The sequence below is a fragment of the Simochromis diagramma genome, unplaced genomic scaffold (assembly GCF_900408965.1).
Source record: "Simochromis diagramma unplaced genomic scaffold, fSimDia1.1 OVJJ01000205.1, whole genome shotgun sequence".
NCBI classification, from domain to species: Eukaryota; Metazoa; Chordata; class Actinopteri; order Cichliformes; family Cichlidae; genus Simochromis; species Simochromis diagramma.
In genome coordinates, this window is record NW_024386782.1 from 12,023,798 (window position 1) to 12,038,481 (window position 14,684).

Consider the following 14,684-nt stretch of genomic DNA (forward strand, 5'->3'; position numbering starts at 1 on the left):
TCTTCTAAAAACTAATATTTATAACTCTAATTTGTTTCAGTCTAAGTGAAACAAATTAGAGTTAGGAAACACTTAGCTATACAATGAACAGCAGGCACTGCTGGAATCAACATCTGCACAAACGGGGGCGCTACAGTCCTTCTAAGGAAGATTTGAGCAGCCAATACTTAATCTTCTGCATTCTGGTGAATCTTTAGCACCAATCTGGGTGAGATAGTTTTGTAAAGTAAAACCCAAAAATCAGGCATTGTCAGCTCAAAAGCTGAAATCGCATGCAGTGATGCTTTTGGGTTTTCTGTATTGCTACTAAAGAGGTATTTTTAAAAAAATTCTTATTTAATCTTATCCCTACAGAGATGTCATTTCTGTTCTGTTCTGTTCTCGTTTCTGTTTGCATTTAAAACAGCCCACATTTGAATTGAATACAATTTGTAAATTCGACACATCAGTGGATGGATTTGCACATTTTTTTTCATGTCATCCCAGCGAGGATTTACTCCTCTGTCATATTTTGTATTTGTCTGGTACCAAACTAGAAGTCAGAGTGTAATGTGTTGACTTTCCAGTCTGACATCAGGCAGGTTTTTGATATGCATCTATAATCAGCTCATTTCAGCAGAAAATGAATTAACTGTAATTTATCAGCCCCTGTTTCTGCAGTATTTCTGTTCTGTTCATGTTCAAAACTTTCTGCACTTTCATGTCTCATGTCACACAGATCTGTGTTTTAGGATCCTCTTTGGTCTCATGCACATCTCAGCTTGTTATTGGGTCTGAAAAAAGAAGTGAGAAAACATTAAGTTATTATTTAGTTAGAAAGCTAGTAAGTACACCAATTGCACATCCTAACATCAGACCTCTGCCTCCCTTTCCTTCTCGCTTCCTGATGAATCACAGTGGAGATCTGTGTGTGCCTGGCAGTGACAACTGCTTTCAGCACAAAATATACAGTGTGCTTGTGATGACTAATGATTCATATCCAAGTTTTGCAACACAACCATTCCTGATGATAAAAGAAAAACAAAATCACCCCTGTTTGATTAATAGTAGCATGTTTTTAGTCCTCTCCTTTCATTCTAAGACAGGGGTGTCAAACATAAGGCCTAGGGGCCAGAATTGGCCTGGCAAATACTTTAATCCAATCCACTGGTCCACATGATGGCTTTGGGAAATGTGAAGGAGGACAGAAATTTTATACTTTTAATTGCATTTTCATGCAATTAAAAATAAGACCCATGGCCATTTATGCTAAACCAAAGAAATAAAGTTATAGATGTTATAGATTTCTGTTAACAAAACAGAACAAAAAGTATAAAACCCAAAGAAATTAGGGGTTTCCACAATGAGGAGCCTGAAGCCACACTGAAAAAACACAGGAACTCAAACAAGAGATTTGAGGAGCGTTGCAGACACTTTGACAAAGCAAAAGGGGAAGACAGGATTACATATAGCCAAGGGAAAGACACAAATACAATGCAAGTCATTAAAAACAGCTGAGCAGGATTAGGAGAACAGGAGGGAAGGCAGGAAGTCAAAATAGAATGAGATATAAGAGAAAACCGACCTTCAAATAAGAAAAATAAAATGAAAAAGGCAAAAAGAAATGACTTACAAATATATGGCTACGTTCTATAGTTAAAGTGCGCATACATGTGTCTGAACTTTTTTGTCTTGTGTTTGAGTTATGGTGTCATTATAGTTCCAGTAATGTTCAGCTTTTGTTCTTGTGGAAGTATTTGACTTCTTGTTCCTGTTTGTTTATTCACTGTTCTAGTATTTATGCTTTCAAATGTGTCACTTCCTATTTTGAGTTTAGTATTTTTTCTCATTTTTCTAGTTACGTCATTGTTTTCCTGTCTATGGTCCATCCACTCTGTTATCATGCTCTCTCGTTTCCCAGGTTCTACGTCCTCAGACGAACTTCTGCTTGGTCCCTCCCATCAACGATGCAAGCTGACGAAGCGAAGAAGAGACAGATGTTCCTCCAAAGACATTTATTGTGTTATGAAAAGTTAATGCAGGAACTTTTAGTTATCTTTCAGATTGAGATGTTATCTTTATGCGGTGCTGTCAACATAATGTTTGCACTTATCATAAAATAACTACTGATCTATGTGAGCCCCTTTCTGTTGGTGTGAAGGATGGATGACTAACAATCTAACAAAAAAAGCAGATACACAGGAGAGCAACTAAAACATAAAACCTGAAACCCTGGCATCCCAAAGGAGGGGGGTGAGAAGAGAGCGGGCTATTTTAGGAGGAGAGAGGTGATGAGGGGTGCCTCTATTTGGAAACGGAGGTGGATGTTGGAGGTGGAAAATGAAAGAGGAAGGCCCGATGGGACATGGAGGTTTTTGTTGGTTGAATCATACGTCACAGCTTTAGTCAGAACACCTGATGCTGACGTGCAAACAGTGGCACACACACACACACACACACTGAACTGCTGCAGACAAACAGAATATGGAGGAACAAAACTTAGAGGAACCTTTTGCATAACAACACAGAAAAAAGGAAAGACGGTGAAAGAGTAACCAAAGTAAAGGAGGAGGACCAGGAGTAAAGCCAGAGAAAATACATTTCATTTCAGGGGCATTACAGTTTGTTGAGTATAGGCACTTCTGAATCTTACAATCCATTTTTTGAGGGATTTTCTTTTAACTGAAATGAAGACACCACATGTGAAATGATCACATGACATCATCATAACAACTAGAGTTTATCAACTAGGATTTTTACTAATTTTTCTGTTTAACTGTAACGTGTAGAAGCTGCTGGGACATTACAGAACTGCAGGGGGTGTTAGAGCTTTAAAACACGCACACACACACACACACACAGAACCACACCCATATACACAAGGAAAAAACACATAGCATCCTCAGCTGCACCAAAGAATAAAACTCTCTCTCTTCTAAGTCCCTTTTAGTAAAGGATATAATAATTCATAAAAATATTAATTTACTCTGACTTACAGAAACCTGGTTAGAGCAGAATGATTATGTTAGTTTAAATAGATCACTATGAGTTATACTAATAGTCCGAATCCACAAAACACAGGCCGAGGAGGGGGTGTGGCAGCAATCCTTCACTCCAGCTTGTTAATCAACCACAGGCCCTCTTATTTCCTGCTTCTAAATTCACATAAACCTAAGGGTTGTCATACTCAGCCCTTAAAAACTTGGAAACATGGTGTCTAACCAGATGTTTACTCTGGATGGCATTACATTGGCCTCCAGTAACACTGTGAGGAGTCTTGGGGTTGTTTATGACCAGGTCCTTCAATGCACATATTAAACAAATATGCAGGACTGCTTTCTCTAAAAATAGAAAAATCCTGTCTCAGAGTGACACTAAAGAACTACATCTGCATTTATTGCTTCTAGACTGGACTACTGTAATTCTTCATTATCAGGATGCCTTAAAAACTCCCTAAAAAGCTTTCAGATCATCCAAAATGCTGCAGCAAGAGCACTGACAAGGACTTGGCTTCTCTTCATTGGATCCCTGTTAAATCTAGGATCAAATTTTAAATCCTTCTCCTACAATGTCTTGAATAATTAAGCCCCATCTTATCTTAAAGACCTCATAGTACAGTATCACCCCAATAGAGTACTCCTCTCAGGCTGCAGGGTTACTTGTGGTCATTTATTTAAAGGTAGAATTGGAGGTGGGGTCTTCAGCTTTCAGGCCCCTCTTCTGTGGAACCAGCTCCCAGTTTAGATTTTAAGATTTTAAGACTTTTAAGATTAGGCTTAAAACTTTCCTTTTCAATAAAGGTTATAGTTAGGGCTGGATCAGGTGACCCTGAATCCTCCCTTAGTTATGCTGCAATACGTGTAGGCTGCTGGGGGCTTCCCATGATGCACTGTGTTTCTTCTTCACTCACCTTTGGATGGATGGATGTTTCCCACTGTTACCAAAGCACTTGCTCACAGGAGGTCATCTGATAGTTGGAGGTCTTAAACTTAGGTCTTAAACTTACAAAATAAAGCTCCTTGAGGCAACTGTTGTGATTAACAGTATATATAAAAGTACAGTATATATACATATAAAAGTACCATTGAATTGAATTGAATTGAAATTTCTCCTGTTCATTAGAGGTCATTAAAAATCTGAACCTGTTCTCTCCACAGCACTTTATATTTCCTTGCTTTTCTGCTGTTCTGTTATAACTGAAAGCGTGAACTGCATGTCTTAACATGAATGATGATCGAAGGATTGAAAAACCTGATTTTTCAAACCTATGAACACTTTCTGTTAACCTCTGTGTAAGTAAGAGCTCATTTTAGCACAATGTCACTCAGTAGCTTTTAAAACAACAAATAAAATGGTGAAACTTTTAAATGTGGCATCCTTCTCATTTGGCATCAGTTGCGCAAGTAGCTGTAAGTACATTTCACCTATACCCTACACCTCCCTACAGCAGCATTGAACAGAGTCTGTGAGTCTGCCTTGTAAGGTGTGCTTAGTCTTTGAAATCAACATGTAAGTTGATCAGAGAACTAAAAATTTACTTTCACACTTGAGATTATATTTTTCATTTTTGCAGAGCACCTATAATTTGACTCAGCGCTGTGAAGAAAGTATAACATACTGGTACTATGTTAACCTCTGTTCACTTAAGCTTCATTTGTTTTAGTTACATTTCTGTATCATTAAGCAACAATGTAAACCTTGTGTAAAATACAATAAAGTATGTTTATTTAAGAGGTCACAACAACTACTATGGGTTTAAAGCCAAAACTAGCTGTTTATTAAGACCTTTGATGAAACTTTAAAGGTCAATAAACATAATTTATGGATTGATTTCTTTGCATTGGATGTGTTGTTACTGACATCTGCTGAGAATTTCATGTCAAAAGCACCTTTAGAAATACTTTTGTTGATGTGTTCAATACTTACTTTATCCACTGTATAATTTTAAACCAGTGTCCATTAATTGTAACGTTTGCATCATAAATAGTCTTGTTATATTACAGTTCAGTTTTATTTCACTATTGTATACTGTACTATTGTATTTCAAATTTATGTTGGTAAACTTTGTAACTTTGTCACAATCAAAAAAAAAATCCTGCTTGCTCCATTTCATAAGCTGAAAATTTCCTAATATGTTTTTAATCAATCATTAAACTGATTTTTGTAATAATTTTTAAAAAAGGATCTACATTTGGGATCCCCCAAAAATTATTTTAATACAAAACATCTCTAAGAAACTATGACCACCTTGACCTCTGGTTGTGTCATGTTGAACACTGGGCAGATGGACCCAAAGGTTTGACATTTCAACAGAGCTGAATGGTATTTTATTTAACCAATAGAAATTTTACACACATGCGTCCTTGTCTCCACTGTTCTCCATCCTTCAATCTGGGTACAAAATGTTGAAGGATGGCGTATTTCCTTAAATGCAAGTTGAGAGCAGAGGAGCAGAGCACCTATAATGCGGGATGAATCGTTACCTTCAGCATTTAAGAGAGGCGGCACGCATACAAACCATTAAACAACTAAGTTTATGTCTTTAAGGTTTTGTCAAGGGTGGGCAGGTAGGACACAGATGTAGGTCTCTCAAACAAGAATGAACCTTTGTTGTATTTTCTCTAGTTCTTTGTACAGGTTTCCACTTATTGCTGTGTGCTGTTTGTGTCTCTCTTTCATTCATTTCCTGTTATTTACACAATAACTTGTTGGTTTGTGCCTCCGCCACTTGGCTGCGCCTAGAAATCCTGTCCATAAAAATTATGAACAGAATCGTTTACTATGCGTTTCTAAAACATTTAATGGATCAGCTCCACCATAAATATCTGAGCTGCTGACTCCATATGTTCCCTTAAGGTTGCTGAGGTCCATAGACCAACTGAAAACCAGGGGCGATCGATTTTCAGTTATTGCCCCCAAACTGTGAAATGACCGTGTTACGATTCCCTAATCATTTCCTGGTTTTAGGTGACAGAAGGAGACATGTGGCCTGGTCAAAACACAGAGAGCTGCACTCTAAAAGATCTTTAAATATAGTAAACATACCTTGTGTGCCACAGACTGCTCCCAAATACGAGGGGGCAAATAATACCTCTAAAACACTTAAGTTGGCTTTATTAAACGTTAGATCTTTAGCTGGGAAAACATTTTTAATTAATGATTTAATCACTGAGCACAGCCTTTTTCGTGTTTTTAACTGAAACTTGGTTGGACCAAAGTAATAGTGGAGCTGTTCTCATCGAGACGACCCCTCCTAACTACAGTTTTATCAGTGAGGGTAGGGTGAGCAGGAGAGGAGGAGGGGTTGCTGTCTTATTTAATGAATCATTTCAATGGAAGCAGCTATCTCCTGGAAGTTTTCAGTCTTTTGAATATGTGGCTTTACAGCTGAAGGCCCCATCCAAAGTTGTGTTTCTTCATGTTTACAGGCCTCCCAAATACTGCACAGACTGTCTGTGATGTGTGTTGATTTCAACTGTGTAATTATTGTTGGGGATTTTAACATCCATGTGGACAACCCTCAGGACAAAGGGACTAAAGACCTGAGTAACACTCTGGGCAACTTTGGGCTGACTCAGCATGTAACAGAGGCCACACATAATAGAGGACACAATCTTGACCTACTGATCTCCAAGGGCCTGAGCATTTCCAAGGTTACTGTGTCTGATGTGGGCCTGTCTGATCATTACTGTGTTTTCTTTGAAGGCAAAATTTCAGCACACACAAATATGTCAACAGCAGTGATCACAAAATGGTGTATAACTGAAAACAGTAGTGAGATCTTTAACCAGGTCTTCCCATTAACACCTGACCTGTCCAGAGGTTCAGTCAATGAGCTCGTCAATAGCTTCAATGCTAACATGTTAAATGTAATGGACACTATTGCTCCCATTAAGGCGAAGGTTATCTCTGGAAGGAAAAAGTCTCCATGGAGAAACTCCACACTGGTGAAAAATGAAAAAAGAGAGTGTAGGAAAGCTGAGCGCAGATGGAGAAAAACAAACTTCCAGGTTCATTATGACATCTATAAAGAGAAACTTCACAATTATAATTTACAACTGAGGAGTGCAAGGAGGTCCTACTTCTCTGACATCATCACTAAAAACAGTCATAACGCTCGTGTCTTATTTTCTACAGTTGACAGACTAACAAACCCTCCTGTGTCAGTGGCAGCTGAACTTCATTCGACCATGGCCTGCAATGACTTTGCCAAATTCTTCACAGAAAAAATCCAAAAGATTGGACAAGCAGTTGGTACATCAACAGCAGATCCAGACTACAGTGGGGCAAAAAAGTATTTAGTCAGCCACCGATTGTGCAAGTTCCCCCACCTAAAATGATGACAGAGGTCAGTAATTTGCACCAGAGGTACACTTCAACTGTGAGAGACAGAATGTGAAAAAAAAAAATCCATGAATCCACATGGTAGGATTTGTAAAGAATTTATTCGTAAATCAGGGTAGAAAATAAGTATTTGGTCAATAACAAAAATACAACTCAATACTTTGTAACATAACCTTTGTTGGCAATAACAGAGGTCAAACGTTTACTATAGGTCTTTACCAGGTTTGCACACACAGTAGCTGGTATTTTGGCCCATTCCTCCATGCAGATCTTCTCGAGAGCAGTGATGTTTTGGGGCTGTCGCTGAGCAACACGGACTTTCAACTCCCGCCACAGATTTTCTATGGGGTTGAGGTCTGGAGACTGGCTAGGCCACTCCAGGACTTTCAAATGCTTCTTACGGAGCCACTCCTTTGTTGCCCGGGCGGTGTGTTTTGGATCATTGTCATGTTGGAAGACCCAGCCTCGTTTCATCTTCAAAGTTCTCACTGATGGAAGGAGGTTTTGGCTCAAAATCTCACGATACATGGCCCCATTCATTCTGTCCTTAACACGGATCAGTCGTCCTGTCCCCTTGGCAGAAAAACAGCCCCATAGCATGATGTTTCCACCCCCATGCTTCACAGTAGGTATGGTGTTCTTGGGATGCAACTCAGTATTCTTCTTCCTCCAAACACGACGAGTTGAGTTTATACCAAAAAGTTCTACTTTGGTTTCATCTGACCACATGACATTCTCCCAATTCTCTGCTGTATCATCCATGTGCTCTCTGGCAAACTTCAGACGGGCCTGGACATGCACTGGCTTCAGCAGCGGAACACGTCTGGCACTGCGGGATTTGATTCCCTGCCGTTGTAGTGTGTTACTGATGGTGACCTTTGTTACTTTGGTCCCAGCTCTCTGCAGGTCATTCACCAGGTCCCCCCGTGTGGTTCTGGGATCTTTGCTCACCGTTCTCATGATCATTTTGACCCCACGGGATGAGATCTTGCGTGGAGCCCCAGATCGAGGGAGATTATCAGTGGTCTTGTATGTCTTCCATTTTCTGATGATTGCTCCCACAGTTGATTTTTTCACACCAAGCTGCTTGCCTATTGTAGATTCACTCTTCCCAGTCTGGTGCAGGTCTACAATACTTTTCCTGGTGTCCTTCGAAAGCTCTTTGGTCTTGGCCATGGCGGAGTTTGGAGTCTGACTGTTTGAGGCTGTGGACAGGTGTCTTTTATACAGATGATGAGTTCAAACAGGTGCCATTCATACAGGTAACGAGTGGGGGACAGAAAAGCTTCTTACAGAAGATGTTACAGGTCTGTGAGAGCCAGAGATTTTCCTTGTTTGAGGTGACCAAATACTTATTTTCCACCCTGATTTACGAATAAATTCTTTACAAATCCTACCATGTGAATTCATGGATTTTTTTTTTCACATTCTGTCTCTCACAGTTGAAGTGTACCTCTGGTGCAAATTACTGACCTCTGTCATCATTTTAGGTGGGGGAACTTGCACAATCGGTGGCTGACTAAATACTTTTTTGCCCCACTGTATGTACTGTGTCCACCGAAAAACTGTTTAAACACATCGAACAGTTTCACCCTATTAGCAGCAAAGACCTGGAGGACATCTTAGGTCAACTGAACTCCTCCTCTTGCTGTTTAGATGTCCTGCCAACAAGTTTTTTCAAAAAGGTCTCAAAGACTTTGTAGTCAGACCTGTTACAGATCGTCAACTGTTCTTTAATGTCAGGTGTGTTTCCAGAACCACTAAAAACTGCTGTAATTAAACCTATACTGAAAAAGGACAATCTTGACAAGACACAAATGAACAACTACAGGCCGATCTCAAATCTCCCATTTTTAAGTAAGATCATTGAAAAAGCAGTTTCTCAACAGCTCAATTACTTCTTGACACAGAATAACTGCTATGATGCCTTCCAGTCAGGTTTTAGACAGAACCACAGCACTGAAACCGCTCTGACCAAAGTGTTCAATGACATATGTCTGAATACAGACAGTGGAAAAATGTCAGTCTTAGTTTTACTGGATCTCAGTGCAGCATTTGATACAGTTGACCACAACATATTACTCAAACGACTGGAGAACTGGGCAGGTCTTTCAGGAACTGTACTAAACTGGTTCAAAACATACTTAGAAAACAGGAAATACTTTGTATCAATAGGTAACTTCACATCTGAGCAGACAAGTATCACATGTGGAGATCCCCAAGGTTCCATCTTGGGACCCCTTCTGTTTAACATTTACATGCTCCCACTGGCACAGATTATAAAGAACACCAAAATAAACTATCATAGTTATGCAGATGACACACAAATATATATCACAATGTCACCAGGAGACCGAGGCCCTGTACAGGCTCTTGGTAAATGCATTGAGGAAATGAATGACTGGTTGTGCCACAATTTTCTCCAGCTAAACAAAAACAAAACTGAAGTAATAGTCTTTGGTGCCAAAGAAAAACGATTACAGGTCACCAGAGAACTTCAATCTATACACCTAAAAACCACAAACCAGGCGAGAAATTTGGGTGTAGTGATGGATGCAGACCTAAATTGTCTTAAAAACACATTAAGACAATAACAAAATCAGCTTACTATCACCTGAAGAATATATCAAGGATAAAAGATCTGATGTCTCAACAGGACCTGGAAAAACTAGTCCATGCATTCATCTTTAGTAGGCTTGATTACTGTAACAGCATCTTTACAGGTCTACCTAAAAAATCAGTCAGACAACTACAGCTCATTCAGAACTCTGCTGCTCAAGTCCTCACTAAGACCAAAAAAGTGGACCATATCAGTCCAGCTCTGAGGTCTTTACACTGGCTGCCTGTCCGTCAGAGGATAGACTTTAAAGTTCTGATGCTGGTCTATAAAGCTCTGAATGGTTTAGGACCAAAATACATCGGTGACCTCCTGACCCAGTATGAACCTTCCAGATCCCTCAGGTCATCTGGATCCGGTCTTTTATCAGTTCCCAGAGTCAGAACCAGACACGGAGAAGCTACATTCAGCTTTTATGCTCCATATATCTGGAACAAACTCCCAGAAAGCCTCAGATCAGCTGAAACACTCAGTTTATTTAAATCCAGGTTGAAGACTCACCTGTTCTCAGCTGCATTTGAATAAAGCACCAAATCTGCACTTAAGCTTAAATTTCAAAACTTACATTTTAACTACTGATTTTATCTACTGTTCGGATTTTATCTACTGTTGTTTTAATCAATTTTAAATCATGCTTTTTATTTGTTTTTGCTTTTTAATGTCTCTGTAAACCACTTTGAATCACCTTGTTGTTGAATTGTGCTATATAAATAAACTTGCCTTGCCTTTTAATACGTGACTTTAAACTAATTTTTATTCCTTCTTAACTTTGATTTATTATATATTCACTCATCCATTATTATATTCATTATTGTTGTTGTTTCACTGATTTGTTGTGTAGTGTTTTGGTGCTTTGTACAGCACTTTGGCAAAGTTCTGTGCTTAATAAATAAAATAGGATTGAATGTTGTATTTCTTGTCAGTAGGATCAGCCACTGTACCTGTGTTAATGAAAAATATATGTCAACATATTCAGTGAGAAGGACACGCATTCAAAAGCAACTGAAAACACAACCTCCTTGGTAGCAGATATCATTCTACCTGTGATAACAAGGAAATAAAGGGTATTTCCTTTTAATGTGGCCTATGTAGGGAGAGAAACAAAGCAATACCCTCTGAAGGTGCAAACCTCCACCAAATCATTTAATATACCTGACATACTTTTCACCATGATTAATCTTTATTATTAGCTCCGCCCGGGAGGTTATGTTTTTGGTAGCAATTACATATATTTCTGCAAGCATGTCATTCTGTCTGTACACATGACAGCTCAAAATGTTTGAATGAATTCTGGTAAAACTTTCTGGGAGTGTAGAGTGGGGTCATGTTTGCAATCCATTAAAATCTGGCTGACATCCACCACGGTCTTCAAGATCAACTTTAAGATTTTTTGTCTGTAAATTGACAGAAAGCGTTATAATTTTGAAACTCGTGTTCTTATTAATGTGATGTGTCAACATACAGGAAGTACCACATATAGATTTAACCTCCTAGGACCTGGCGTCCACATATGTGGACATCACATTTTGGGTTATTTAGACCAAAATACTCAATTTTGCTCTACAAGGGCCTGATATCCACTTACGAGAACATTATACTGCTACTGTTCTATCAAAATTTTAAATGAATATCCTCATATGTGGCTCTCATTGTTCTTAAAAACAAAAATAAGGTAAAAAAAAATTTGGTAATTCTTTGTTTTTACATTCATCGGGCCCCAATGTGACCAAATATCAAAGAGAAATTAAAAATACATACCGTGGAAGAGTTCGGGTCTTAGGAGGTTAAAGTATCATGCCACATTTGACCGCTGACCTCTCTTTCAAGTTCAGTCAATTGATCTGAAGGTCAAAGAGATAATAAATCTATGTATGTAGATCTATTTAAAACTCTGACTTACTGCTATTGTTTGTATTGACAAAATATAGGCATATAGAGAATGATGTATGGGGATTTAAAATATCATATCAAATATCACATACTTTGGACCTGTGACCTCGCTTCAAGGTCAAAAAAGTCCTAACTTTGATTAGGTCCAGCTTTCATAAAATGTCTTTTTTCTTCAAAAATATGTTTAACATTCGACTTTGTTTAAATTGGCAACATTTAGGAAATGATCTTGATATGTGGGGATTCTACATATCACAATATAGTTTGCATACGAATATCATGTCACATTTGACCTATGAACTGCCTTGTTAGTCAGAAAAATAGGGTTTTTCAATATTACATAAAAAAACTCAACTTTATCATATAGTTCCAATCCAGTACCATTGATATATCCATTACCTACTCCTTCATAATGTTTGTGGGTAACACTTTATAATATAGCCCATGATTAAGTAGTCTAACTATAATTCTAATAATTATACGGTAAGTAAATTTATGTAATGTGTACCTTTTTGCTGCTTGCCTTTTTTTATATATCTTTATTTAATAATCATTATGTTGATGTCCGTGATGGATGGTTTATTATTTCAATGTAAAACTGTAACGATTATTTTACTAATATAAATGTGGTAAAAACTATTCTTCCTTTCTTAAAACTTAAAAAGAAAAATAAATACCATCCTGGTGTGGCGGTGCTGTTGTATGTTTGTTTTAAACTTAGATAACCTTAAAGTTTGATTGCTTTTATGAATTTAAATGTTATTCTAATGTTTGATTTTTTTATAAAAAAATTTTTATTGTGTGGGTGTGGTACCTGATGTGTTTTTGGCTCATAAAGTGGGTCCTGCCCAATTGTCGGCTAGGACTGGCTGCAGTCCCACTGAACTCCTGGCTGGATAAACAGTTTAAAAACAAACGATTATTTCAGACAGTCATTTCTCACATATGGTCAATTCTGCTCATTTTGGTTATCCAAACACTTGACACTTCTGGTTTCGTCAATCCCTAATGAGAAAGTGAAACGATTTCTTTAAACAAAAAATAAACTCATCTATGAAAAAGTGATATTTTTTTTAATAAAAGGTCAGTACAATAGCACCAGCAAACTCTTGTTTAATGTATTTTTTCACCTAAAATATAAAATATTTGTTAAATTCTAATTTATACCTAATTTTTCTTCAAACGTCAGAGCATTTATACTGATAACCTAAGAATGAACTGTATGATGATCATTTGTTATTTTATATGTTTTTGTTCATGAGTAAATTTGAATATGCAATCAAGCAAAACCACAGTTATTTAATACTTGCATTTAAATTTACATTTATTTTATTTCATTTGGAGTTTTTTCATTTTATATTTTATGTTATTTAAATATTTATTTTGTATTTTGTTTTATTCAATTATATATCATTCTATTTTATATATTTAATATGGATAAATAGTATACATTACTTACCTTTGGATAATTAGTTGTTATGACTTAATTAATTAATAACAAATAATAATTGGTGTTGCGTTTTATGTGTTTTTTCCTTTAGCTGTTGTAACAGAATAATTTGAACAAACGTGTCCAGATGTAGCTAGACCTTTAGTGACCTTAACTCAGGTCTCGATGGAATTACACAAAATTTAAAAAACAGAAATACACACACTTAAATCAGAAAACTTCTATTATTGATTTTGACCAAGAAATCGCCTCAAAACAGCACACACAAATGTACATTTATTTTTACCTTAAAATGAGTCAGAGGAGCCTACCTGACTAAAAAAGAAGAGAAGTAAAATTGCTGCACGTATTCAGACTTTATTGTTCATTTGAGACCCAAACTCCTATGTAACCACCAAAACTAATCAAACAAACTCTGCATGTCAATATTGTTCTGTGTACATTTGCTATTCAAATCATGCTTGTCTGAGCTTACAGAGGGAATAACAAATGGCCAATGAAGGTGCTGTGGTTGTTGACATTATCATAAATCCAGGTGTCCGGACGGAGCCTCATGTACACCTGGTCTCCTGCAGCCAGCTGCAGAGTCATGCCATTGGTGGCTGTCTCATAGCGATTTCCAGCAATATGGTTGTACACTGTCACCATCTGCTCTCCATTCCTCATCAGACGCAGCCCCATCGGTCTAGTTGATATATTAGCACCAGAGAAGCTGAAGTAATAAACTCCTCTGACCGGAGCAGTAAAAATACCTGGAGATGATGGACACAGTTACAGCTTATATAACATCAAGAATCACAATAGCAGTTGAGAAATGCAGCACTTATCTAATAAATAAACCCATAAATGTAAGAATACGTATAATTATGTTAAGTTTACCTGTTGCAGGGTTGTAAGAACCTGAGTTAAAGAAGACATATTTGTAAGTCAGTGTGATCTCTGCACTCATTGGTCCAGTATTTCCAACATTGCCAATAGATGCTCCAAATGCCACACGGCTGCCTGGAGATGCATGGAAATATGGGATTATTTGTTTGGTTTGACAACAACAAAACCTGAACCTGTATCAGTACACTGATAAAGATCTTTACATGTCAGAATAAAAACTTCCAGCTGTGTTATGTTCTTACCTTGGATTGATGATTTCAGATCTCCCAGCTGTTCCTCAGCATTATTCAGCTTGGATTCTAGTTCTCGTAATATTAGGAAAAGTTGTTCATTTGTCCCAGCACAGAGTTGAGGTGTCTCAACAAGGGAGCCTTCACTTTCAGATGCTTTGCCTGCTTGGCCATCCACCTGAGGGAAGGCAGCTGCACACAGAAAGAAGAGGCATAAGGTTAAGACTGCGATCTTCATCTTTTCAGAATTTCTCTTCATCTGTGTTAGTTCCACCCACAAGGCTCT

General features: G+C 37.8%; 1 protein-coding gene across 1 annotated transcript; it reads right to left on the reverse strand.

The window, feature by feature from the left end:
• Positions 1-13,617: 13,617 nt before the first annotated feature.
• LOC120727907 (complement C1q-like protein 2) lies at positions 13,618-14,684 on the reverse strand. The gene is made up of 3 exons (XM_040022545.1): positions 14,411-14,684; positions 14,160-14,282; positions 13,618-14,032 (listed from the first exon to the last, which is right to left on the reverse strand). The coding sequence occupies exons 1-3, from the start codon at positions 14,655-14,657 to the stop codon at positions 13,752-13,754; spliced, it is 651 nt and encodes a 216-aa protein (XP_039878479.1). The 5' UTR covers positions 14,658-14,684; the 3' UTR covers positions 13,618-13,751.

Coding starts and splice junctions, on each gene's coding strand:
- LOC120727907 (XM_040022545.1), bottom strand. CDS start 14,657: ATGAAGAGAAATTCTGAAAAGATGAAGATCGCAGTCTTAACCTTATGC. Junction 14,283..14,410: donor TCTGAAATCATCAATCCAAG/GTAAGAACATAA, acceptor ATGCATCTCCAG/GCAGCCGTGTGGCATTTGGA. Junction 14,033..14,159: donor TTCTTACAACCCTGCAACAG/GTAAACTTAACA, acceptor CATCATCTCCAG/GTATTTTTACTGCTCCGGTC.